The sequence below is a fragment of the Gadus morhua genome, chromosome 8 (assembly GCF_902167405.1).
Source record: "Gadus morhua chromosome 8, gadMor3.0, whole genome shotgun sequence".
In the NCBI taxonomy this organism is placed as follows: Eukaryota; Metazoa; Chordata; class Actinopteri; order Gadiformes; family Gadidae; genus Gadus; species Gadus morhua.
Window position 1 is genome coordinate 18,036,254 of NC_044055.1, and position 27,747 is coordinate 18,064,000.

Sequence of the window (27,747 nt, forward strand, 5' to 3'; positions counted from 1 at the left end):
AATCAGTGTCTGTCTGAGACTGTGTATGAGTTAAAGTTGGTGTGCGTGTGTATCTGTGTGTATACATTTCTTTGCATGCTTGTCTGAATGTGTACGGGTGTTTGTTTGTGTATCTTTGTGTGTGTGTGTGTGTGTGTGCGTGTGTGTGTGTGTGTGTGTGTGTGTGTGTGTGTGTGTGTGTGTGTGTGTGTGTGTCTGTGTGTGTCTGTGTGTGTGTGTGTGTGCTTCTCTGTGTGCGTGTGCAGGCATTCCATGGCCTCACACACCTGTCTCCGAGTCCCCTCTGCACACTGGTATCTGCGGCTCTGAGCTCCTCCAGCCCTGTGCTTCACCTCGCTATAATCCAGGTGTGCTGCGGCGGGGGCTTTAACATGAGCTGGCGCTTCATTGACTTTAATATGGGACCGGCCGTCCTGGTATTTCGCCCAGGTCTCATCTGCATGCTCAATGAGGAGAGCAGCACGGCACTCGTAGTGAGGCAGCTGGACTCTACGCCGTCGAGACTCCCATGACGCGGCGTGGCCCGGTGTACACGCTGCACACTCTGTTCCGCGTCTTTCCTGTAATCCGTGTCCTAATTGTCCGTCGCACATCGGAAAGTATTAACACAGACGTCGCAAACAAATGTCTAAGCACGGGTCTAAACTCCTTATCTGTTTGCGGGGCCCTGAACGGGAGCCTTTTTTTTGTTGCTGAGCGGTAAACAGTGGCTCTCCTGTGTTTGCGGTAGACATCACTGTCACACGCACGGCTCGCCTCTGCTCGAAGCAATTTGCATCTCAAACTGTTACTGCCGGAGATTGAAACGATAAGAGTCAAACCGTCAAATAAATATTTGCACCGTCGTAAAGAACCCGAGCCAATCACCATTAAGTCAATAATATCCTGTATCTTCAACGCACGCGCGTGCGCGTAGCATGCACGCACGCACGCACACGCACTCGCACTCACGCTCATGCTCACGCTCACATACGCCACGCATGCATGCACACACTCACACATAGACACACACACACAAACACATACATACACTCTCTCAGGCAGACAAACACACAAACACACACACACACACACACACACACACACACACACACACACACACACACACCCTCTCGCAGACAGACTCTGTTTCTCTCACACACACACACGCACACACACACACACACACAAACACACACACACACACACACACACACACACACACACACACACACACACACACACACACACAGGGACACACACATTTGTGTAGGGGTGTCAGATAGTATTGGGATTCATCAGAGTGAGATTTCATTATGAGCCGCTCCTGTTTGCTGTCATGTGTCTGCAGTCAGGGAGTTGCCGGGCTGGGGCGTCACATGGTAATTACACAGGTGGCGCTGCTCCTCAAGGTGAGAGACATGTTGATGACAGATGCGTGCGCAGAGTAGACCAGCAAACACACATGGATCACAGTCACAGATCTCGACACCAAAGTTAATTACACTGCCTGCTAACACTGACGCATGCATGCACCGTGACCTCACATACGCATCCATGAACACACACAGACACCCACACACACACATAGATCACACGCACATCCACGCACACACATCCACGCACACTTCCACACACACATCCACAAACACATTCACACACGCACTGCTACAGATACAGGCATACACACACACATATTCACACATACATCTCCACAGACATTCGTGCACATGCACACATGCACACATGCACATACACACATGCACAAATACTCACACACACATCCACATCCACATCCACAGACACACACACACACACACATTGAAACCCAGTGGGTGGGTCTTCTCCAGGGCGCTCCACAGTAGAGAATGCGCCCCACAGGGATCTTTAGAGGAAGACAACCGGGAAGGTTGGTGTGACCTTCACACTATTGACCCCATCCTCTCTGTTGGTTCCCACGTTGAAGCAGTCACTAGTCCGTAACAATGGCCTCTCAGACTGCCTGAAGAACCTTTCCAACATCGACAAATGCATGAGGACGATTGTGTTGATAATGATTATGAGGATGATGATAATCACCATAATTAACCTTTCTGTGAATAGCGCCTTTCCAGGAATACACGGATCAGTGTTTATTGAACATTTCAGAAAACTGTATAAATAATGATAATACCAAAACTCATTATTTATATTAATTAGATTTTGTCATAAAAAGTAATGAACCAAGTTTTCTATTGTTAAGATAACAGATCGGCGTTACCTAGATTAACACCGTTGCGCTAAGAAAGTATTTATTGGGAAGCCTCAGATACAGACTCTCTCTAGTAGTTAAATGCCTCCCAGCGGAACCTTTTAAAGCCCTCACAGTCTCAATTAATTTGACCATGGAAGGGTGCTGCATTTTCTAACCAATCAAACAAAAAGCCTGAGGCCAACACATACAAGGGGTTTCCATAAGATGACATAACTTTGCTGTTGGTGGACAGCTTTCTCTCTGGAGGTCTGTAGAAAATGAAAGCCGAAAGAGATTTAAAGCCAGGACGTCCCTGAAAACATCTCTCTGGGATGGAGCGAGGTTGGGAGAGTTCTGGTAGTTCAGACGTTTGGATATCGTCCTTTGTAATTGAAAGTGAATAAGAGGCAAGCTTTTTAAAATCTCTTGGTAAACCAAACTTGAATTGCCTTTTATTTCCCTTGAAAATGATACTTCTTATCATTCCTTAAATTCCTTATCTCCAGGGTTTAAAGTGATTGTGGTCTCTGAACTGTGACTAAGGGATTTACAAAATGAGCAAATTCTCAGCATGTCTTGTTAATCGGTTTAAGTCTAAAGAATTTAGGAAGAAACTGGGATCTACCGTTACATTGCAAGGCTGTTGTTGGATCTGATCTGAGAAGGGAGGAAATCGGAGACGGCCTTCGTCGATCATTTACATTTGTAAACACACGCTTGTTGAGGCACACACACCTCTGTCTGTCTGTCTGTCTGTCTGTCTGTCTGTCTGTCTGTCTGTCTGTCTGTCTGTCTGTCTGTCTGTCTGTCTGTCTGTCTGTCTGTCTGTCTGTCTGTCTGTCTGTCTGTCTGTCTGTCTGTCGGCCTCTCTGTCTGTCTGTCTGTCTGTCTGTCTGTCTGTCTGTCTGTCTGTCTGTCTGTCTTTCTGTCTGTCTGTCGGCCTCTCTGTCTGTCTGTCTGTCTGTCTGTCTGTCTGTCTGTCTGTCTGTCTGTCTGTCTGTCTGTCTGTCTGTCTGTCTGTCTGTCTGTCTCCTCTCTGCTGCTGAAGGAATGCCAGTAATAATAATAGAGGGTTATGTGCTTGTTAGAACCACTCACAAAATGGACATTTAGACAGATAGACACACACACACGCACGCACGCACGCACGCACGCACGCACGCACGCACGCACGCACACTCAAAACAAACGCACATGCACCCACAAGTACATACAAAACACATACCCACAATTATTCTGTTTTTCCATTTAGTAGTGGCACCTCTCAGCATTCCTCCAGGGCCCTTACAGGGCCAAGTCCGGTTCTTTTTGGCCAGGACACAGGCCCCATGGGTCAGTGCTAGTCACTACTTCAGGGCCACTCTCTGTGGTAGAGAGAGGGAGGGAGAGAGAGGCAGAGAGAGAGACAAACAGCCGCAGCCCCCACTAGAAATGTGCTGCAGGGCGCAGTATCTCCAGAGTGAGTCACTCCCCCAGGAAGCCCAACTATGGTCATCAAGCAGGAGGTAGAGGCAATGCTAGGGCACTGGGTCTGTGCACAAAGCACACATAGTGAGGATGGCCATACAAACCAAAGTTTTCATGCAAAAGTGAAAGTGCAGTGAAACGCAATGAATACAGATGAGGTGTGTTCGTGCACTCACATGCCGTACAGACCATTGTGGGATTATTTATGCATTCATCGAGGAAAAAATAACGAGAGGAGGGAATTTGCACACAATCGTTTTTGGCCTTTAAAGCAGCAATGCACTGTATTATGGCCCTCGCAATATTAGAAATCCAGTTTTTATGTTAACTTATTGTTTTAATTATATTGGATGTAATAGAGTGGATACTAAGGCTGCCCCAGAAACAGCAATCGGTATGACCATTACTCATATTGCTACTCCCATTACCCTTGTTGCATTGTTGTTGGTGGGTTTTATCACACACATTTCTGCCATTGGCTTTAATTTTATGCCATTTTATTAGCAGTGGCCCTTGATTTCCCAGTCATGTCTGAATTAGCTTTTTTATGTGAATAAACATAACAGTATTACGTACCCAACGCAAGCCCACGGTGGGTAGATATAAACTAGCACTGCTACCCATGCCTGCTAACGACTCTCTCAGCTCTACACAGGCCCTCCTCTGTCTAACGTTATGTAACGAGTCCCTGGGTTCTCCCTGTTGACTGAAGCCATAACCCTCCGGCACGTATCAAAACACACACCCCGCCGTCTAGCGGACCAGGTCTGCCCCGGCCGCTGCCAAGCGCCCTCTTAAACCCCTTCCCCTTTCACTTCACTCCCATCTGATGGGCGCCGCTCCCGCCAAGCGATCCTCCAACACTATCCGCCCACCGCCAGGCCCCTACAAACAGACACTACCTTCATAAACAGAGCCAGACCTTCGACCGCAACGCTCGGAGCGCGAGCGTTTTGTGTGCTCGCATAGTTAATAATTTACGGTGAAAGGAACGGGCTGGTTGTTAGTCTAGCGGTGGTTACACCGTTTGACTCCAAGCCAGCGGTTCTCTTGGAACCCCGATGTCGGCAGGCTTCCTGTAGGTATCCCCGAGTAAGCCTCCTCCCCCCCCCACCCCCGTCTGCTCACTGGGCGTACCCTGCTCTCTCTGTTCGCTTTAAGGGCTGGAGGGGTTGTAAGTTGTATTATAAGCGTATTGTAGTGTTTTATCGTGCTTCCTTCTTTTCAGGCCGTGGTTTGGTGAGCGGTTCTTTGTTGAGGTTGGGAGAAGGAAGAGCAAGGAAGATAGCTTAGAAAGAGAGGGGGGAGAGAGAGCGAGGGAGATGTGAAGGAAAATTAAAGAGGGGGGAGAATCGGGGTTAAGTGAGGCGAGATTTTAACATTTATATTATGGGGTGTTGCGGTGAAGCCCTGCCTCAGCAGCATAAAGGTGCGGATCAACCTTATCAAGGCGTCATTTAGATCACAGGCGGGAGAATCTCCTTTGCAACGTTATTTTTTATGATCACAGCCGCTCCTATCTGCATGCACAGTCCGAGCACGCACGCACACGCCCACAGAAACACGCGCACGTGTCTCTCAAATGTGCACATGCAGGTCCGTGGTTTGCCTCAGTCTGCTTTTGATCACCGAATATATCTATCCACTTCATGCTCGCCGCTCATGGTTTGCTACATACATTAAAGGGAAGCACAATTTGATTTGTCAGCAAATACCGTGATTGGTGTCTGTGAGGCTGATATAATCAGTGAGTGGGTGAGGGCGACTTGTGTGTGAGTGTGTGTGTGTGTGTGTGTGTGTGTGTGTGTGTGTGTGTGTGTGTGTGTGTGTGTGTGTGTGTGTGTGTGTGTGTGTGCGTGTGTTTGCTTTTGTGAGTGACACACTACCTTTGCTGCATACACAAGTTATTACGTTGAAGACAGCGAGATTCAATTTGCATTGAATATTGTTAATATACTTTGATATTATTCATATGTCTACACAGGGGGTCATCTATGCCAAAACCAAATTCCTTCATATGCAATGTATTGACAGTTGATGTAAAGCAGAGGTGGGCAAACTACTTGAAGGAATGCATGGTAGAGACAGCAGGTCATTGACGTCAAGAAACAAAAGCTAATTTGAAAACCTAAGTTTATCGCCCAGAACAGTTACTCGCCGCTTAGAACTCATTGACCAAGATTTGGCCAATAGGTTAAGCAAGAAAGCAGAATCTTCTAACTTTTACCTGTAGCCCTGGATCAAGTACTGATATAAAAGACATTGTGAAACTATGGATATTTGTCCGGGGGATTAATGACAACTTAAAAAAACAGGCCCACAGGTCATTATAAAAAAGTAATGTGCCCCTTTAATCAAAAACCTGACTTGACCCCACTTTCCTCTCTCTCTCTCTCTCTCTCTCTCTCTCTCTCTCTCTCTCTCTCTCTCTCTCTGTCTGTCTGTCTGTCTGTCTGTCTGTCTGTCTGTCTGTCTGTCTGTCTGTCTGTCTGTCTGTCTGTCTGTCTGTCTGTCTGTCTGTCTGTCTGTCTGTCTGTCTGTCTGTCTGTCTCTGTCTCTGTGTCTGTGTCTGTCTCTGTCCCTCTCTCTCCCTATCCCTATCTTTCTTTCTTCCCCTTACAGTTATACGGCCAAGGTGGTCGGAAACGGTCTGCAAGCCCAGCGGCAGAATCCAGAGGTCAAAGTTCGCAGCCCCGACCCCTACCTGGAGGAGGTGAAGAAGAGGCTGGAGCAGTTTAACCAGGTAAGGAAGCAAAGCCTGCAGAGGCGCCCCCCGGCCCCCCCGGACCCCTCCCCGCCGAGGGTGTGGGAGAGGAAATACTTAAGGTTATATTACCAGTACTTTGAACCGCTTTGAAGTAGTGGAACAAGTGACCTCTATAGAAAATGTCCAGAAATGTCCATTATTTTCCCTGTGTCAACCATGACGTTCATCTTGGCTCGCGGTTTGGCCTGCGCGTGCGTGTCTTAGTCCACTGTAAATAAACAATGCAATATCATCAACTGTCGCATTCTTATCGCGATAAGGGTTTAATAAGCCACTGCACGATGAAGGCCTGCAGGGCAGTAATTAGGAAATAAAAAAGGGACATGGAGCTGTGTGTGCGTGTGTTCGTGTGTGTGTAGAGCAAATGGAAAGATGAGAGGCGGGAGCAAAAGGTCAGCAGTGATTGACAGGGAGGCAGAGATGACACAAGCGGCTTCAAAGTCACACTGTTTGTCATGTAGATGGGGTCCGGGGGGCTGAAAGGGGCCCGGAAAGAAAGAGGCCATTTCAAATGGTCCCTAGGGGCCATTTGAGGAGACAAACGGAGCCCAGATTAAGTTTCCCTCCACCCGCCTGCCCTTTTGTTGCCCTGGAAACAATGGCTTGCAGATAGTGCAGACGCCATCGCTGTCTTTCTATCCTTCTATCCATTATTTTTTTACCCCCTCACCCTTTCTGTCTTCACCTCTATTCATCCTCCCATTGATTGCTGACACTATCCAGCTCCCATTCTCATCTCTTCCCAAACTAACTCTCACTCAACGTCACTGTTGTTGTGCTGGTTGTTCTACTTCAAACATCTCTGTTTGGTTTTTGGTCCCATTTCCTCTCTCTCTTCCTAACTCTCCCTCTCCACAACCTGTGTGAATGCACCTCTCAATCCACTCTACCTACCTCCCCCCCTCCCCCGCTCTCTCTCTCTCTCTCTCTCTCTCTCTCTCTCTCTCTCTCTCTCTCTCTCTCTCTCTCTCTCTCTCTCTCTCTCTCTCTCTCTCTCTCTCACACTCACTCTCTCTCTCTCTCTCTCTCTCTCTCTCTCTCTCTCTCATCGTTAACTTCAGTGTAAACTCCTTGTTTCAGGTGATCACCCCTAACCGTGCCTTTTAATGCCCCACCCCATCACGGACGCCAAGGGGTCCTCGTTGTCACGGCAACCGAATTTGAGCTGATTGGACGTGCACTTGACATTTTTCAGAATTGAAAGAATAATAAATAAATAAGAGAAAAATTCACTTTGATTCCTGAGCGAGTCGCAGCGTGGTCTTGCCAGGGCTTTTGTGTGTCGGTGATAGATAAGAGCGTCATGCGGCATCATCCAGAAAAGCTGTTTGATCTACCAGCCCTGACCGAGATGCTCCGGGCGTTATTTGAAGAACATATGCATTGGGTATTCGCTCTCAGATACAATTTACTGTGAATGACAGGTGCAATGAACACCGACACACTGCTCATCTTCACACAGGCGGCACAGTTTATTCAGTTCACGAGGCATCTCCGTGTCTATGCAGTAATGCTGTCGTATCTTTCTTTATATTGAACCCATGGAAAGGTGGTATATTGTGTATAGCGGGGACTTGATTTATTGACATTCTAAAGCAAACAGAAAATGTGTAAACATATGAGAGAAATTCAGTGGCAAAAACGAGGGAACTATGCTGTTGTAAGTGTGGTGAGCTCCCCCTTACTGACCTATCATCTACTATATAAGGACAATGACATTTCCACGCCTATATCCTGCTGTGCCTTTAACTCTGGCTATTCAACTTCATTTTTGAGTACAGGTTCAATCCTTCAGTTTGTGGTGCTATGCTATTCACAAACACCAAAACATACATCCAAACATACACACACACAGACACACACACACACAGAAGTACACATGGGTCCCACACACAAACACAGACACGCACACACACACACACACACGCACACACAGACACACACACAAACGTGCACATGGGTCACACACACACACACACACACACACACACACACACACACACACACACACACACACACACACACACACACACACACACACACACACACATGGGTCAACACACACACACACACACACACACACTTATTCATGGGTCACACACCTAACCACAGACACACACACACGTACACATGGGTCACACAGCGAACCACAGACACAAATATTAGAAAAGCAAATATGTAAATAATCCCTGCTCCATCTCTATTAAACTCCATGATATGAATCAGCGGAGTGCACGCTCTCTTTTGTGTCCTCTCCAGATATCTACGCTCACGCGGCCAGTAAATGTCGTTAATGTGGACAATAAATGTTGCAAAGCGGATTTTTGATCCGCTGCCACCGGCCCCAGATGTTTCTGGGAGGGGACGCTGTTTTACAATGGTCTATCTGTTTCTGTTTTGCGAGCCCCTTTGCACCAGATCATTTGTCAGTTTGTCATTTGTGCGAGTTGCTAAAAGCGTATCATCAGTGGAAAGTTGACTCCGGGACGGAATATAAAGGGAGGCAATTAGCTATTTATCTCTCTTTCCCTTCGTCGCTCACCCCTTCGTCGCTCAACTCACAGCGATGTGTTCCTCCGGGTTGGTGTGTGACCAAATACACCAAACCATGTTATGTATAAGGTTGTAGCACCGCTTATCACTCACACGCCCATGCTACATGTTACATGCTACGTATCCACTCATTTCACGTGAATCAGATTGTATTGCTGCATGATTAAAGAGTAACACACATCGTTTCCTTGCGCATTAGATGAGGGATATGGAGAGGCAGGAGAACGGAGCCACTGCCTTCCGTCTGCCCGCTAGCCTTCGAATCTCTGTGTGTTTCCCAAGGGAACACATAAGACTGCAACCAGACGACCACAAAATGGCCTCCATCGTAACAGTTAATGTGGGAATCATTGACTTGCACCTTAAACTTTTATTTGACATGTTTCATGACAGCCGATGAACTCGGAATACAAATTACTGCGAGGGTTATGTCAAAAAAATCGAAAGGGGTAACCGATAGAACAAGTACATTAAATTACTGCATGGCAGTCTCCTGCTAAACCACGGTTTCCCTTTCCCCCTGGTCGGAGAGTCCTTGGCAGCGGCAGTACAGCGGTGGGTTACGTGAGGACTGTATTAGACAGTAGGGGCCCATTTAGGCTGGGCCACGTCTGCAGACATGTCAGGCAGGATTTGGACCTTGGTGGAGGCCTGGGCTAGAGCTGGCAGCCAATCACAGGGAGGGGACAGATTCTTTCCACTTGATGAAGACGACTGTACTTCTCCTTTGCCTCTGCTCCTCCTGCTGCTGCTGCTGCTGCCGTGGCAACCGACCGCACGGCAACAAGTCGGCGAGGACGCTGCTCTTTGTTAACTGTTGCTCTAAAGCCTGGGAACCCGAATAGGGTTGGGGGGTGGGGGGGGGGGGGAATGAATGGTCATTTCAGGAACAATGACCTACCAGGGGAAGGCATTTGACCGTTTTATTTTATTTTATTTGGTAAGGCTGACCCAAAGGTTGTTCTTTTTTTAATGGTCATATAATTGGGATGACATCCTTTCATCCTTTTCAAACAGTTTGACCCCAGCCCACCCTCGACCCCTCCGTCACCAGTGATTACCTGCTGCAGGGCGGGTGGCCTCGCCCCGACCTCTCCTTCCACTTGTTTGCGTTCAACTAGATCCGTTTCGTGGAAAAGGAGGTGCATGTCAAGATGGTTCTGAAAGTGTCTGATTCATGGAAGCGATCGGAGCACTCTTCACGCTGTTGTTTGTGTGGAGCGCGTTCCGACCGCAGACTGCATAAACGTGGGCTTAAACACTGCACAGCCAACGACCTTAAAGCATGGTCTCTGAATGGAGAGTCCTTAAGGATGCTTCTGACTGCGGTGGTTATGCAGATGGGTGGTGGTGATAAGAGGGCTCTCATTACCCTGCCCCTGTTTGAAGTGTGAACGACTACATTATATTGCTTATTCACTATTTAGCCATTGAGCTGAGGCCTTTATCCGAAGTGGTTTATCTTACGCTTGTTGGTAGGAATCTTTGCCGAAGGACGTCACCAGGTTCGGCTGTGCACATCAGGGGGTTCTAACCCAATACCTTTTTAAATGGAATAAAACACCATATTTCATATGCTGTCTTCGCACTGACCAAATGGATGTTGCGACCAAATTGAAGCGATGCCTTGGCCTTTATATAGCCGCCGTGTGTGCAGGGTACTCAGCCAGACTGGTCGCACCATAAACCGCTGCTGCCTGCAATAGGGCAACAATGTCAGGTGAAGTTGTCTCACTTCACATCAAATCACACCATTAAGATCAAACAGCCTCACATCGCAGAGGCCATGTTCTGCCTTATCCAAGTGGATGTAATCAAAAGCATTTTGTCCGCCTATGCAAACACACCAAGTCCAATGTAGTTTTATAGCATGCATCTTTCTCATCGGGACTGCAAATGCGCTTTGAAAATATCAACTCGTCAGATTCAAATGCGCTCATGGCTCTTAAAGGGGATGGGAGATGGCATTGGCTTATTGCACGTAACGCCCAAACCACACCTACGGGTAATTAAGCTACTTCAGGGCAACCCTTTTTAGATTTGCGTCGGGCACAAGAGTCATTTATCCGCCGGTAAAATAGCAACATCGCCATAGAACCGCCCACAAAGCTACTTGCGTTTGGCGCTTCTCACTTGCGCTTCAGACTGTTAAAATAGGGCCCTTAGTCTCCGGGAATGATTTGTGTCACTCAAACTGTCACCCTCCGCTCACCAGGACATCCGTCAACTCGCCTTGACAGCATTTTGCACACGCACGCACGCACGCACACACACACAGGTGCACGCGTACAGACACACACACACGCACGCTTGCAAATACACCGCTCGCACACAGACTTGAACTTAAATAGTAATTCTCAATCCTAAACATGCACAAAGAAAAACTGATGTGCACCTGAATGGACACAAACACACACACTCACTCACACACACACACACACACACACACGCGCACACACACACACGCACACACACACACACACACACACACACACACACACACACACACACACACACACACACACACACACACACACACACACACACAACCACACACACACACACGGAAAATGTACCAATAGACACACTCTCTCCCAATCAGTGCGGTGTCAGCATCTGACAAAAGTAAGGGCCATGCCTTATCAATATGTCACTCCAGGTTTTTAAGACCATAAAATGCCATGGAGAGCCCTGCAATATACCTCCCTCCTTTGGATCCAATTGCTTTGCGTTCCGTTCATTCGTACTGAGGAAAAACCATCTGATAGTGCCATACTGCCCTAATAGGGCCATGGTATTTTTGGAAATGATGCGTCAGCCTCTTTTTAAAAAATGTGTTGAGTATTTATGGAAGGTCGCTATGGAAACATAGACAACGGTCCTGTGTTGCGTGCTTTTTCATTAGCACACATTAAACATTGACCTCATGCTTTGACCAAAGAACATTTTTTGTTTTGAAATGAGGATAAGATTCCCCTCGTGCGGTGGAGTCCCAGCTGAGATTTACTGGGTTTGTTCCCCAAGGCACACAGCCTACCTGTAAACCTACTTTGAAATGATCCCCTAACCCCTGGCTGCTCCTCAATGGCATGTATCTGAATTCACTGTCTAACCCCTAGCTGATCCTTAATGACATGGATCTGATTTCACTGTCTATCCCCTAGCTGCTCCTTAATGACACGTATCAATCAGAATACACTGTCTAACCCCTAGCTGCTCCTGAATTCACTCTCACTCGCTTCGGATGAAAGTATGTACTTAAAGACTGAGCATTGGTGCAAGTCACATTGGGCACTTTAAATTAGAGGAACCCGTAGTGAACTGGAGGTCCTGCATGGAGTCATGGGTACAGTGCCTAAAGAGTGCTAATGCCTAGCCGGTCTCTCCGCACACCCGGGCCCCGGCTCTCTGGCCCGCTCTTAATGAACGCCTCTCCTGGGGGCGGTTGTCCATTCCCGGCCGATTATCCGTCATTAATTGACACAAGCAATGCATCACGTCTAATTACAGAACCAGAGGACGCCTTGGCGGCGCAGCTATCTGCCACCTTTTGTTTGGGCTCTTTCTCTCCCTGTCTCTGTCTCTCTCGCCCGCTTGCCCGCTCTGTCAGTCAGGCTTATATTTCCTCTCCTTATTTTCTGCTCCGTTCTCATGATTTCTCCATTTCCCGATATTCCCTCTTTCGCGGTCCAACTCCGAGATATTATAATGTCGTTATAAAATGAGACTCGTGTTCTCCTGGCTTGGCAAACTGTCTGACAGAGTTGGGTCCGGACTTTCCGAGAGCCAGGGACCGAAAGACTGAGACTCACGCACACACAGACACACACAGACACACAGACACACACACACACACACACACACACACACACACACACACACACACACACACACACACACACACACACACATATATATACACACAAGCACACACACACGCACACTGAAATACTTTCAGCAGTTGTCTCCTTCACATTATAATGCTGTGTGTGTGTCGGACACAAAGGAGAGAGTTTGGCTTCTGTGGCTGCTAGAAAGGAGTACAGCAGTCTGGATCCTCACACTTAAAGGATCCCTGGTGTCACATTTTCCCTTTCTGTCATCCTGTTATGCTTCTTTCCAAATCTCATCTCCTCTCTCTCTCTCTCTCTCTCTCTCTCTCTCTCTCTCTCTCTCTCTCTCTCTCTCTCTCTCTCTCTCTCTCTCTCTGTCTCTCTCTCTCTCTCTCTCTCTCTCTCTCTCTCTCTCTCTCTCTCTCTCTCTCTCTCCTTCTCCTCTCTATGGAGTGATCCGGCACTAAGGCTGTCCTTGACAACGGGATAGGCCGCTGTAAATGATTACCAGGAACACATACTTATGCACACAAATACACACACACACGCCCTGCGGCATATATATGCAAAAGGCATGACTTATGATCTATTAACCTCATTAGCAGACTTTTGTCTTGACATTACAAACGGCAGATTACGTACATATACCAACCATGCAATGTAGACTTAACAGACATACTACCATATCAATGCACATATACAAATGCACACACAAACACGCACACGCACACACACACACAGACACACACAAACACACACACACACACACACACACACACACACACACACACACACAATGTCGGGACAAATATTCCCACCATTAATGGAGTGCCACTCAACCTAGCTTCTGCAATCCCCTGGTAAGTGCATTTCTTTATGCACGTATTTCACAATATTCACATTTTCTCTGTTCGCACATAAAACTCTGAAATGTACTCATAGCACACCATTAATTATACTTAACGCTGTCACATACACACACACACACATACACTCCCCAGAAACAAAGACACAATAGAAGGGACACACACACACATTCTCTGTCGGCCTCGCCTTCCCTCTAAAGTCCTCTAAGTAGTAGAGATGGATTTCTTGTGGATGCGTGGATTGTGGGCGTGAATAGGATACACACACACACACACACACACACACACACACACACACACACACACACACACACACACACACACACACACACACACACACACACACACACACACACACACACACACACACACACACACAGGAATGTAGCCCCTGGTGTTCCCAAAACCTGCTCCATCACCGGTGAGTGAAGAATGCTTTTGTTAGAGAGACTGCTTGGTGGGTGGTTGGGAGGGCTACATAATATAGATTTTTTTTCTTCACAAGAACATGGCACTTTATGAGAATACCTGATTTGTTCTCGGATGTCGTTGTAATTGCGCAGTGATACAAAAGAGAAGAAAAATCGGTCTCCTTCGTAGTCTCGTTTGACCACACCTGCTTGTGTAGATCTCTGTCTACTCTGTCTGTCTGTCTGTCCATTTCGTTACCGGTCTTTCTGTCCGTCTGCTTGTCTCATTACCTGCTGTCTCTCTACCTGGCTGCCAGTTTAATTGTTAGTCTGTCTGTTTCTCTACCTAATTCATTAATGCGTCTCTGTCTGTGTGTCGTATTGCCCACCTGTCTGTCTTTCTCTTTACCTGTCAGTTTACCTGTCAGTCTGTCTGCCTCTCTGTCTGTCCATCTGTCTGACTGCCTGTGTGTTCTCTACACAAAACCTCTCCTCTTATTTCTCACTGTGGCTCCCTGTTGTCCATGGGGATTGGGGCTCCTAGCGTCTTGCATAATAACTGAATACAGCACATACGTGAGAAGTGACTGTGTGCTGTCTGCCTCGATTGGTAGAACATTGCGCTAACGCTCTCAGGGGTAGAGGGTGGATTCCCACTAGGAATATAAAAAGCCATCCACTTATGGAGTTTTCAGTCACTTAGGATGATTACTTCACTGTACAATATCTTTAACAATGCCTTAACCACACACACTGAATGCAATACGGTCCGCTGTGTGTAGTTTTCTTTTGTCTTCAATTATCATCAGAGACAGATTATTGATTAATGTGTAATGTAGGAGGTTTAACATATGTCAAACCAATTAAGGCGATGGACATTATCTGCTTCTCATTACAATACATAATGTATGTTCATGTGTTTCTAAGGAGCCTGATTGAATCCCTAAGCTAAAAGCAAAGATAAGAAAGCTTAAAGGTGGCTGGCTATCTTTGGCAGACTCATTATAACATAATCATCAGTTTCTTGGAGCCAACTGTCTGCTTAAAAAATTAACAGCGTGATACTTTACTAAGTCGTTACCATGGAGCATAAATTGAAAAACAACAACCCACAAACACAAAAGTAAAACAACGACAATAACCTAACGACACAAACAAGACTGTCAGCTCTGCTCGCCAATAGAGACAAAAACAAACCAACACACACACGGTCTAGGGGCCCGGCAGCGAGCCAGGACTGCAACAGTGCTGTGATGGTGGTTTCCACGGCGACAGCTCCTTAATTGATTCCTCCACTAATTAACATGCTCTAAAGACAGCTGAGCCAGGCGGCATTGTGTTTAACGTCCCCTGAACAGCACGGGTATTACTACTAATACCCGAGCGGTTTGCTTTGGTGGGGTTTGTGCACTGTGTACAGCCATTCACCCGAGCATTTGCTCAGAGAGGCAGTGGAAAAACGGCTGCTGAATTGTGTTGTCTTTGTTTAGCTACTTTACATAGCGAAAGGTTAAGAGCCTTATCATTTCCACGTAGAACCCAAAGGACGGGTCTTTGCCCCTTTTCATCGCTTTCCCACCCTTTCCCTCCCTTTCCCTCTCTCACTCCCTTTCTCCCTCTATTCCACTGTTACACTGCGGCCACGCATTTCCTTCACTTCTTATCGTTCAGCCACAGGCTACCACTCAAATGTCTTCATTAGTGCCGAGGATAGATGCTTCAACTTTTTCAGTGCTGGCACTTTTGAAATACTTTATATGCGCCATTGTTGTTATGCAATCACATTGTCGATGCCCACGGGAACCGGGGTCGGTCGGGTGCATCGGGAGCATCAGAAGAGACTCGCATCCCCGCATTCAACAGCGGCTGTCGATTTGTTTTTTCCGAGGAAGTTAAATTACAAAAACCCGTAAGCAGATACATGCAAGCTTACTGTATTCGGCAGTGTCAGCAGCCAAGGAAAGCCTGTTCTGAGTGCCGAGACAGCACAAGAGGTATTGTAGTGCGTCTAGTGTAAGCTATCATCCCACACAGGGCCACTGATAGACTTGGATTCTTACCGCAACACCGAAAAAAGACACAAGTCCTCCTTAAGGTGCTCTTTCATACTAGGTGGGATGGGATCGATGGGGACAAAGGGGGATGTAACCAAAGTCCCATGCGCACACAGAACGTGTTATCCTCGCCGGTGTCTAATACTGTCCACAATGGCTATCCATCCAAGCCACCTTTCATCATGCCCCCTTCCTGAATCCTTTTTGCAATCAGAGCGATCCCTTCTTTTGTCAGCAGCTCTCGCTTTTTTTTGTCTATATGTTTTAACGTCCTATCCTCTCGCAGTTCTTCTCGTGTGTCACAAATTCAGGGACTTCCTTCTTTCTTTCATTTTATTCTTTTTCTTTTTGTTGGAAAGGTGTTGATCTCATTACAACAGTCATTTCAACTGTAGATTAGGGTCAGGGGTCGCATGAATGGCGTGGGTGTCGGAGTTACAAATTAGAAACACAGAACCGCTATTATGGGCTACAATATCCAAACAGCCTCTGGAGTGCGCATCATTTCCAGTCTGCTGTACAACTCACCAGCGCACACACAGGGCTAATGACTGGCGAAGCCAGGGAGCAAGCCGAATACCAATTCACGTGTTACTGCTGTGACTTTGACACCAACAGAGGAGCTGCTGAATTACTAATGAAAAGCTAATATTTATTTCTGAAAATGAAAGCGTTATGTAGGAGAGGCGGAGGCTGCTTAGCTTTTTGCATGCAAATGCAATTTTTTGCGCTCTGGGTTTTTTCAACACATTTTTTTTATTTTTTTATTTTTTAATATATTTCTGATCGTTTTCATTATCCCCTCTCTTGTCCATCTGTCATTATTTTGAAGGCTTTCATTGCCTTTCTTGAGAAAATGTATCTTTAAAACATCACTCCCACCTAAGAAACAGTTGGGATTGAACTGTAATCCTTTTTCAAATTCGAACAGAAGAAGTACTCTTTCCAGTAATCTCAATTCGGCACGGCACAGTGAAACGCACTGCTTCAGCGTAGGGGCCCTTGCTCTGGTGGTCGCTGAGCTAGCCAGGCGTGAAGGGCCCCAGGGTCCCGGGGCTCCGGGCGTTGACCTCCCCTGTCCTCTCGCAGGAACATGAGGTTTTAATGGTAAATGTTTAAGCATACTCTCGGGGACTTTGTATGCCTTGATGGACAGGAGGGTGTATAGCGACAGGGTGGCGGGGTTGAGGCAGAGCGGGATTGACAGGTAGAATAGGACAGCAGGTGGGAGCCCAATCTGGGTCGCGTTGCGGCGCATCGTCTACGTTGGCGGGGAGCGCGCTCGCGCGTTGAGCCGCTTTGCCGCCCGATGGAGCTTTTCTATTCAGGGTATTAAGGGGTGGTCCGGGTCTGTTGCTGTTGATGTCTTGTGTTTCGTAGCACGCGGCGGGGCTGAATGTTATATACAGATAGCTATGAAGTTTCTATTGTTTGTGTTTACCGTGTCATAATCCATGACATGTGCGTACCCCGTTAATGATAACAGGGTTGCATCTGTTGTTTGTTGTTGCGTCAGTAGAGAGATCGCTGTGTGTGCGTGTGTTTGTGTGTGTTTGTGTGTCTGTGAGAACAAAAGACACCTTGATGATGAAGGGTTCAAGCGAAAGCGCGAGGAATGGGTCCAATTTGCCGGCCCCTAGCTGAGAGGGGGGAAAAAACAGAATCCTACGTAAAAAATAGATTGGATTCTTTTAAGTTAGTGTAGCTACTGGATGAGAAGACTCTTGAGGCTCTCCGCTAATGGTCAAGGCAATGATGAATGTATGAAAAGAGGATGGCCTTCTGATATATGGATGCACGGTTTAGAATAAATGCTGTAACAAAAACTGAATCATTTATCATCCCCTTTGAGTTCAGCCGTTCAGCGATTATAAAAGATCTCTCCATTCCGGTTGGTTATCTCATTGCTTGTTCACTTTTTTGTTGTTGTACCGCCACTGTCTCACTCGTCAATCAACTACCCACAGGGTCCACTTTGAATAATTCAGTCTCACCCCGACACCGGGCAAACATCTGCCCATTACCACCCACTTGGCGCTCACTGCAAACTCTTATCGTATCAGGGCTGTGCTGCCACTTTTCCAGAGATAAAACTGCAGGAGGGAAGTTGTGGAGTGAAGGAGGGATAAGGAGCTGGTGAGGATGAGGCGGTGGATAAACTGAAGAGCAGTGTGGGCCAGAGTGAAACGTCTAAACAAGATCACACTCTTGGTTTTCAGCCATCTTTAGATTTTTCGACCAGATTCCACTTATAGTCCAATTTGGTCATTGTCACTGGGATACGCAGCCTTTTGACCTCCGTGATTATGTTTTCCTTCTGCAGTAAATCAAACCATTGAAGATGTCCCTGTGTGTGTGAAGGGGGGGGGGGCGGGTTGTTCTGAACATGTTTTAACCCAGTGTTTCTGGTTCAATAACGGTTGCATTGTTTTGTCTGGGTTTCTCCAGGAGACTCAGGAGAGCTTTCCAGATATGGACCAGAACTCCTCATGGGACGATCTGGGCAGCGGCGAAGTAGAGGAGAGCAGCGGCACGGACTGCGACGACGAAGATGGATGCCAGGCCTCGGGAGACGGCAAAGACATGACCTGTATGTACACACAGGACTTGATTTGCTTGCTAACACATAGAGGCTGGGACTACTCCTGTGTAAACACACACACACACGCACACGCACACCCAAGCACGCACACACACACGAACACACACACACACACACACACACACACACACACACACACACACACACACACACACACACACACACACACACACACACACACACACACACACACACACACACGTCCCTCTTAGCTATGCCTACCCCTCTGTCCAATTTAGTGGGTGACCTTGCGCACCGGGGCGGTGAGAATTATGGGATGCATTATTAATAAACCCTAATCTGCACACCTCTCCCCGCACTCAGCATGACGTTGGGTACTTGTTGATGCTGCCGATCCCCTCTCATCATCCACACAATAATTCTCTCTAACAGCCACTCCTAGCCGCCCATTCAAAACATCTGTGTTTATTCCTGTGTTTCCATTTAATTCCCTCAATTAGATGTTATGGAGTTGTCGTCTTTCTTCTTTGCGTCGTTTCAGCAATCTCTGTCTGCCTTATGTTTAGTTGTTGAGTTTGAATGTTTCCAATTAAGTTGTAAGCAGGGAAGCTGTGAACCTTTTGAATGCAAACCCAGTTCCTGAAGCATATTGATGTACTTAGAAGGAGCGTGTCATTTTGCGGGCGTATCTGTGTGTGTGTGTTTGTATCGATGTGTGCGTCGGGGTGTTTTGAGCGCGACGGTCGCACACGCGTTTCGTTGGTGTTCGGATGTGAGAAAATGCACAGCTTGTAAATGGGCTCTGAAGACATTGCAGCGTCAACGCGCGGAGCGCCTGGTGACCGTGGCAGCAGATGTGCGCTAAGGCACTGGGATTATGGTTTATTGCATGAGGAGGGGCGATAAAACTGAAAGAAGACGGAGGCCGTAATGAAATGCGCCGATACGTCCTAGGAGGACGTCTTCCTGATGAGAGCCTCTGCTGGCGAAGGCCCCCCCCCATACTCCCCCCCCCCCCCCCCCCCCCCCCCCCCCCCCCCCCCCCACCCCCCCCCCCCCCCCCCCCCCCCCCCCTATCCCCACCACTCCATGCTGCAGGACTGCAGAACCTGCTGACTCTGACTCAGCAATCACTACCGTCTCTCTCTCCTCTTTCCATTCTCTCTCTGAACCAACTTCCTCTCCTTCTCTCCACCTCTCCTCTTTCCTCTCTTTTGCTCTCTCTCTCTTGCTTATCTCTCCGTCTCTGTCTCAATCCCCTCTTCTCTTTCACTCTCTCCCTCTCTCTATCACCTTAGTCGAGTGCAAGAAAGCACGGTGCGCTCTTATTCAGCCAGATGCACACACATTCACTGAGACATTCATGTTCCTACTCATCCGTGGTCGTGTTGAGCTATCGCACTCAACACATTCCTTAATCACTTAGTCGATCATTCTAATAGGCGCTCTACAACTGTTTAGATTGGAAATAACATCGGAAAATGCCTCAGGATATGAGATAGCAGCAGTCTTGTTTCCTCGCCTGCTGGTCTAGTGAAAACTGGACGCTTTACAGCATCCAGTTTAATCCCACCGATCCAGAAGAAGGCGGCGCCCATCTCTGACACCGGCCATCGGTCCGCGTTCATCGATCAACAGCCAACACATTCCCAGTCACATCCTACCAGCCTCCATGCTACCTGCGTCGGTGTGGAACACCGCCTGCCAGTCTGGTCGGGAGAACTCCTGACAATAGAGCCTGGGGCATCCAACCAACATGACATAATCAATCAAAAGCACTATCTGGGATATACAGGGCGAAAGCCTTTATTCTCTGCTCAGAGTATTGATTGATACGCAGAGAGCTCTGTCACCTACTCCGGGCCGCCTGATAGCTTTCTCCGCACCATGTATCATCTTTTAACAGTGGCTCACAGTTTTCAAGAGAGTTGACTCGAAACGGCCAGATTTCCATCCATACACGTCTGTCTTCTATTTCTAAACGAGTACATATGCCTTTATGTTTTCTATGTTTTATCATCTTGTAAAAGGCATTTCATTTTTTGTTGTCAAGCAACTGCCTGAATTTTACGCAGGCAATGTACTTTTCACAACCTTTTCACACAAAGTGGTTCATAAACAACACTTTAATATTGCTTCAAAACACGGCGACCCCTGTACCAACTGTCAAGGCCGAGGCCATCGCTAACAGGGGAGGGAACCAGCCTCCCCCCACCAAACCTCACCGTTCCCTCTCCCCTGCAGCTAGCGGGACCTGTGCCGTGACCCACTGTGCGGCATAGCCATCCGTTATTAGCCGTTTTAGCAAAGGAGCGCTTACGGCTTCTCGATCTAAAGGAGCCATTCATTAGCAGCTAGCTCATTAGGGAAGCGTGCACCGCCGAAGCACCCAGCCTGGCGCCTTTTAGAGCGCGGTTCTTTCATTAAGACGAGAGCCCGCTCGCCTTGCCGCACTCGGGAGTGGATGACCTTATTCGTCCGGGCCTCAAAACCGAACTGTATGCATTTTTTGTCTCTAGTGTTATGAAGAGCAGTTCATCTTGCTGGACCTTTGTCGGTCCCTGCACAGGCAGACAAGGCTATCCGATAGAAGTTGTGTTATTCTTATTATATTAAAAGATCAGGAGCTGCTGGGAGTAGGTTATTTTAATGAAATCCAGGCCTCTGCTGGGGAAAAGCTATTTCAGGACGGAGGAGATAAAGATTTGATATTCCGCCTCTCTCTTTGTCACACTCTCTTGCACATTCTCGCCCTTTCCCTGTCTCTCTATCTCTGTTACACACACACCTGCCATGCTAGTGAGGTTCGCCGACATTAAGGCAATCTGCTTAACTAAAGCATAAGAAGGGTTGAAAAACAGAGAAATAGGGAAAATGCAGGTTATACATCTCTGAGGAGGTGTAGAGGGGGGCGCACGGATAAACACTGGAATGAGGCCGTAGAGGGTGTAAAACCGGGGAAAAAAGGGAAGCCTACAACCGTTAAAGTACCATTCTCTTTCAATGGCAAACACCATCTGTCAGGAGCAATAGTCAGCCAGCAGAGAGAGCGAAGACACCCCCGGCTTCTCTCACACACACATTTTGTCTTTCAGTATGATGGCATCAAGCAAGGCTGTTTCGCTTTGTGGTAAAGAAGCTTTTTGTACGGCAAACTGAAAAAAAAACGTGTAGGTGGGTTCGATATTGAGGGACGGGGGGGGGGGTGGAGTCTATTCATCTGGGGGATGTAAAGTTGGTTAATATGTGTCAGAGCTTATTGACGGCATCTGCTGGGGTCTTTGTGTTATTATGATCCTCATAGGAACACGTGTCCACGTGTAACCTTAGCGCGGCCTTGGATGAACCCAGCAAACCGGTTGTGTAGAAAGTTAACAAAGGATGTCATGGATCGTTTAGTGCTCGGTGCTTATTTATCACCGACAGCTACTTGTCATGCCACCATGTGTTCAGATAGTACTGTTTTATGTTCTGCCTCATCCTGGATCCCTCACCAGAAAGACAGGCTTTAGAAAATTGCTTTTTTGATTGGAGGTATGTGCCGAAATGATTTGAAGTTAAGTTAGTTGGTGTTGATTGAATCATTCAAAGGGATTTGGAAGGATTACAGAGTAACCACAATGTCTGTGTTGTATGCTAATGAGGATGATATACAGTTGATGCATTCACACGTCAACCAGGCACCTGCAGTAAACAGTCATGAACTCCTCATAGTTCATCCGACACTGCAGGCAACACACACAGCCTCTCTGTCGGTCGCACCTCAAGCTCTGACCCCTCTGACCCCTCCTTCTGGCGCGGACATTAAAAAACATGGAGAAAAACCTCAAACCCGACAGATTCCTGCGGTGCGTCAGTGACGGAGAGTCAAAACGCAGGGGGAACTTTTATTTCCCCGCCACCGGGCCACAAAGGTGGGTGGCAGCTGTTGCTGCTGGCGAGGAGCGAGCATTCCTGACGTGCAGCAGCACCCCCTTCACATGAAACGTCCAGCCCGCTCCAGGGAGTATTCCAGGCCCGGCCCTGCACTCACACAACAACAGCCCGCCACGCCACACGCCCAGCCGCCAGCACGCACCTGTTTCGTGCCGGAGCTGCGGGGAATTAGACAGGATTAGATCAGATCGGCGGCGGCACACTGTTTAAATCCCCGTTGAGAAATTGTATTATTGCAGCGGAAGGGGTAAAGCGAAAAGGTAAAGCGAAAAGGTAAACAAAGCGATCGCTTTACATTGATTACGCCCTAGGTCCATGAAGAGGGCGCCTCTACACAAACCAACCGTTTAATATGCGTGTAATGTGCTCCGGGGATGAAGGGAATGCTAGGGTGCATCTATTGACACGGAGGATGAAATGAATGTCGACATGTGAGAATTGAAGGCTGAAGGCTTACAAAAAAGCTGAACATTTCTTTAAGCACAATGGCACAGGAAAGCTAGAGAGAGGGGGGGGGTGTCGGTACTGGAATAATGATGAACAAGAGCGTGCAGCATGTACTTTGTTTGGATTCAGTAGCGTGTGTGAGAAAGTACCTCGACCATTACTGTGTGACAAAGGGACACGGGGCAAAGAGCCAAGTGTATAAGCCAGACAGCCAGGGGAGTAAAGAGGTTACGCTGGTAGACTAGGGAACAGACAGTCTAAGCCAACATTCAGTGTTACTCAGCAGGAGGGTGGAGGAGGATTGCTCTGGGGAACTGGTTTCAGCTGTCCCTCTAAATGCTTAACACCCAGCGTAGTGGGGGCCGACTGTAAGGCTTCTTCGAAAAATAGGAGTATACATAGTCTGCGCTTTTGCAGATTCAAGCTTTGTGAACAGCTTCTGGAGAGCCGATGGCTGATCAGCAGATACTCAGGAATACATTGAAGACTGATTTGCGTACGTGTGAAGTCGTTGGGTCTCAGGATTGCAGTCCCGTGCGGAGGAGGTGGTGCTGGCCGGCAGATGTCACGGCTCCCTCCGTACTCATGCGGATATTGCCACCATTTCCCCTGGCGTTTCATCTGGGGCTCAACGGGCTGAGGAGCCCTTCTGCAGGGCAGGGCTGGCTGGAAAAACAAGAGTGCAGGAGCGGGATCAGAGAGGGCTTAGGCCCAGGCTGGGAGATTGTCTCGGTTCTGGTTGAATGCAGTGCAGGCAGAAAGTCACGGTTTCTGCTCTGGTTCTTGTTGTTATGCTCGCTGTCTGCAGTCGGTGACCTTTCGGGTGACACGAGACATGACCTGTCATGTGTTTTGTGCTGATGAGAGCGATGCTTGATGCTCGTGCGTTTTGAATGGCGCACCATCCCTGTGGCGCCCTTACCATGGAGTGAATAAGAGCAGTGACCTCCGCAGCCGCAGGCACATCCAGAGCACTAACAACTGAAATAAGTAATCATTTCCAAAAGATGATTTAAATTCAAACATCCCTTGCCCGTTATTCTTGAAACTCAATCGACTTTAACCAACTGTGTTTTCCGTTCCTTTTATCTCCTCCGACCCCAGCGCGTTACCCCAGCCACCCATTTCCTATCGCCATCGTCTACGACCAACTTGCCGAGCTCCAACCTGATTTGTGTGTGTGTGCGTTTGCATGTTTTTTTTTTCTTTTCTTTTACTATGCCATCTAAAGAGTGCATTAGCTTCAAGGGCTCCCTAGCTACGGGGTCATCGCGGAGGGGAAATGGTTTTCATTAGCGAGCATCATCGTTTCCTCCTCTAAACGGTATTAGTGAAGTCTTTATGGCTGAGGCTCTCCAGCACACCTAGGAGACCCCCAACCTGGGAGCCATTAAGTGGCTGCTTCAGACCTATTCCACGCATTACCAACCACCAGATCAGGAGGAGGAGGTAGCAAAGATGAAACGCCCGGCCGGTTAGCGTGATGAAAAAGCGTGATGATATTTAGGCCTTTTAGAGAGGGTATCTTATTAAAGTGACTAGTGTGGGCGGTGGTGTGCCATGCTAATTCCTAGACTGCAGTAAAGGTCTGAAAGGCAGAGGCTTTGCATATTGGCATTTGGCTATTAACACGATGCGTCTGTGGTCGTCACAGACACACCGCTTTCAGTAAACACACACACACACACACACACACACACACACACACACACACACACACACACACACACACACACACACACACACACACACACACACACACACACACACACACACAAACACACACACAGTTTCCAAACATGTCTCCCTGAGATGTTTGTCCAGGCCGGGCCTCATTCACAGTGAGATGATCCATTAAGTCATCTTTTGTAGCTGGCAACACACACCTAATTATATTAGCATTATCGACGGGAGACCAAAGGCTCAGGGGGCCTCGTGATATCTATAGATCATTTAGACTGGGCCGGCGCCTACATCTTCATCAATTAATAGCAGGTTGCCAAGGGGAGTGTGTAGAGGGGGGGTTGGGGGGTGTCTGACCTACAAGAGGATCCTGCGTCAGGAGACTATGGGAGTCACTGCCCGGCCTTGGCAGTATAACGCAGCGCTGAACAGCAAATAAAAGCAGACATTCCACTGATAATGAAAAATACAGGAGGAGGATAAAGGGAGGGATGAGCCTGATCCTACCTGTCTTGGCTCCAGCGGGCGTGGAGCAGGGAAATAGAGCTCTGTTAAATGGGTGATGGAAACCAAGCGGGTCTGGGTCAGGTGGGTTTTAATTATTGTAGGGCTTTCTTTCACGTTTTTTTTTTTTTTTTCTTTCTTTCACGGTCATTCACACTCGCTCTCTCCCTCCCTCCCTCTTTCGCTCATGCACACATTTCCACACAAACGATTGTCAGACAGATGCAATGCTGTGAAAACTCCCACCTAGCTGGAACAATAGCATCAACATCTAAACGCTCACGTGAGCAGAACCAGATCCCCACCAAAGTGCATCTGTGGTAGTATCCACACAGCAGAGAGAAAACATCAGCATCTGGTGGGGAGATGGAAGGGGGCGGTAATGATGATACAATGTTTCTGTTGGCTCCCTTGAAAACGAAACAGTTATACACGCAAAGCTTTGTTTGCATGCGATCATTTGTGTAGTTCATTGTGTGTGTGTGTTTATGCGTGCGTGCGAGAGGGATCGTGTCTTTGTGTGTGAGAGGAAACAAGTCACTTCATTAGAAACCTTTCCCATTGAGCAGCACTGAGTGCTCGCAGTGAGAGCTCCCCTTCCTTATCCATAATTGATCAGGGGAGTTTGAGGGAATAGGGGCAGGCCCAAAGCTCCAAGGAAGGGACCCTCACACTAATTCACCAATTTACTCTCATCTCTCATTAATCTCAACCACATTTGTTAAAAATCCAATTGATGTATAGCCTATATTACGCATTTTGTAAACAGCATTATGTTCAAAAAATGACTTTAAAACCTTTTTAAGGCACCTTTAATTGTGAAAAAGCATGGTGAAGACAGATCAGTTTGAATTGGAAGTGGTGACTACGGCAAGGGATGAATGCTTTCTTTGAAGAAGATGCCTGGATTCCATAAGTCAATAAAGTCCAGTTACTGAAACCCATTTGAGCCTTTGATAAAATGTGAACAAACCATGTGGACCGCCACCGCACCAGATCATCTGGCGCTACAGCGTTTACTGATTCTGAACGAGTTACAGTTCCACTGCCAACATTTAGACACCTTTCCATCTTTGTTCAAGGGTATAGAGTAGAACAGAGTAGACGATTCAGAATACTAGAAGGCTGCCTGTGAGATGGAAGGAAAAATAGTATGAAATCCTGCGTGGCTGGAGCTCTGTATTGACTAGCCGAGGTCAAATTGATTGTCACGACCAGGTGTGCATGGGGAAGTGGAAGAATGCAGGTCTAATATACAAGCTTGAAAACACACGTGACCCCCTGGCTTCTGTACATGCTTCCCACTCCCTGTCCACGTGTTGATGGATGGTATACCACAGGTAGAGGGACAGAGATGGAGCGACGAATAGAAAGAGTGACAGGGTCTGTGGTGTGTGTGTGTGTGTGTGGTGTGTGTGTGTGTGTGTGTGTGTGTGTGTGTGTGTGTGTGTGTGTGTGTGTGTGTGTGTGTGTGTGTGTGTGTGTGTGTGTTGTGTGTGTGGGGGGGAGGGGGGGGGGGGTGCGTATGCACCTGCAACTTCTGCTGATGTTTGAAAGAATGCTTAATCACATGATAGGCCCATTTATTTGCATTAGTGTGATTCTGAGAAATATCGTTTTACTGCCATGCCCTTTGCAGTATGTAGGAGAGAGAGGGTGTGTGTGTGTGTGCGTGTGTGTGTGTGTGTGTGTGGTATTGTCCAGTTCCCACAGAGATTGCATGGGTCTCAGGAATCCCCTATATCTTGAGCCCGTGTCACATTGACTGGTAGAGGTCACCATACTCCCAGGGTGTGTGAAACCCTTCGCACGCATGTGTGTGCGCGTGCTCGTGAAAAAGTGTAAATCCTGGCTGTGCCAGGCAGCTCTATACCCCTCTGCAATCGAAGAAGCGTATTGGGAAAATTCCATTGCTTGTGTCCCTACTCCCCGGTTGCCATGCTAGGATGTCAGTATAGTAGAATGTGGCCCTTTTATTTTCTGGGCCGGCTTTGCCCCTGCAGGCCCCCGCTGGATACCATGTGCCGACACCTAAATTCCCTACCCAGGTTGCCTGTGAACCAGAGGGCCATCCATCCATGACCTGTGTGTGTGTGTGTGTGTGTGTGTGTGTGTGTGTGTGTGTGTGGTGTGTGTGTGTGTGTGTGTGTGTGTGTGTGTGGTGTGTGTGTGTGTGTGTGTGTGTGTGTGTGTGTGTGTGTGTTGGGGGGATTTCTCCAAGTGAGAGAATGTGAGGGGGGGCTGTGTGTGTGTTCTCTCAGTGTGGTTCTTAGAATTAAGAATAGAGAGATTAGTTTTGAAGGGCCAAGGAGCCCCTGGCTGGCATGCAGCCACCTAAACGGTGGACTATTGACAAAAACAGCCAGGAGATAGATGGCCAGTAATGACTGCCCAAACTGCCTCTGCTCTCTCTCTCTCTCTCTCTCTCTCTCTCTCTCTCTCTCTCTCCCTC

General features: G+C 47.8%; 1 protein-coding gene across 2 annotated transcripts in view; it reads left to right on the plus strand.

Moving 5' to 3' along the window:
* gpc5c (glypican 5c) overlaps positions 1–27,747 on the plus strand; it is a 108,408-nt gene that overhangs the window by 67,646 nt on the left and 13,015 nt on the right. For both annotated transcript variants that reach the window (XM_030364132.1, XM_030364133.1), the window contains 2 exons: positions 6,302–6,422; positions 18,611–18,752. In XM_030364132.1, the coding sequence (XP_030219992.1) occupies positions 6,302–6,422; positions 18,611–18,752 (263 nt within the window). The remainder of the gene's footprint in view (positions 1–6,301; positions 6,423–18,610; positions 18,753–27,747) is intronic.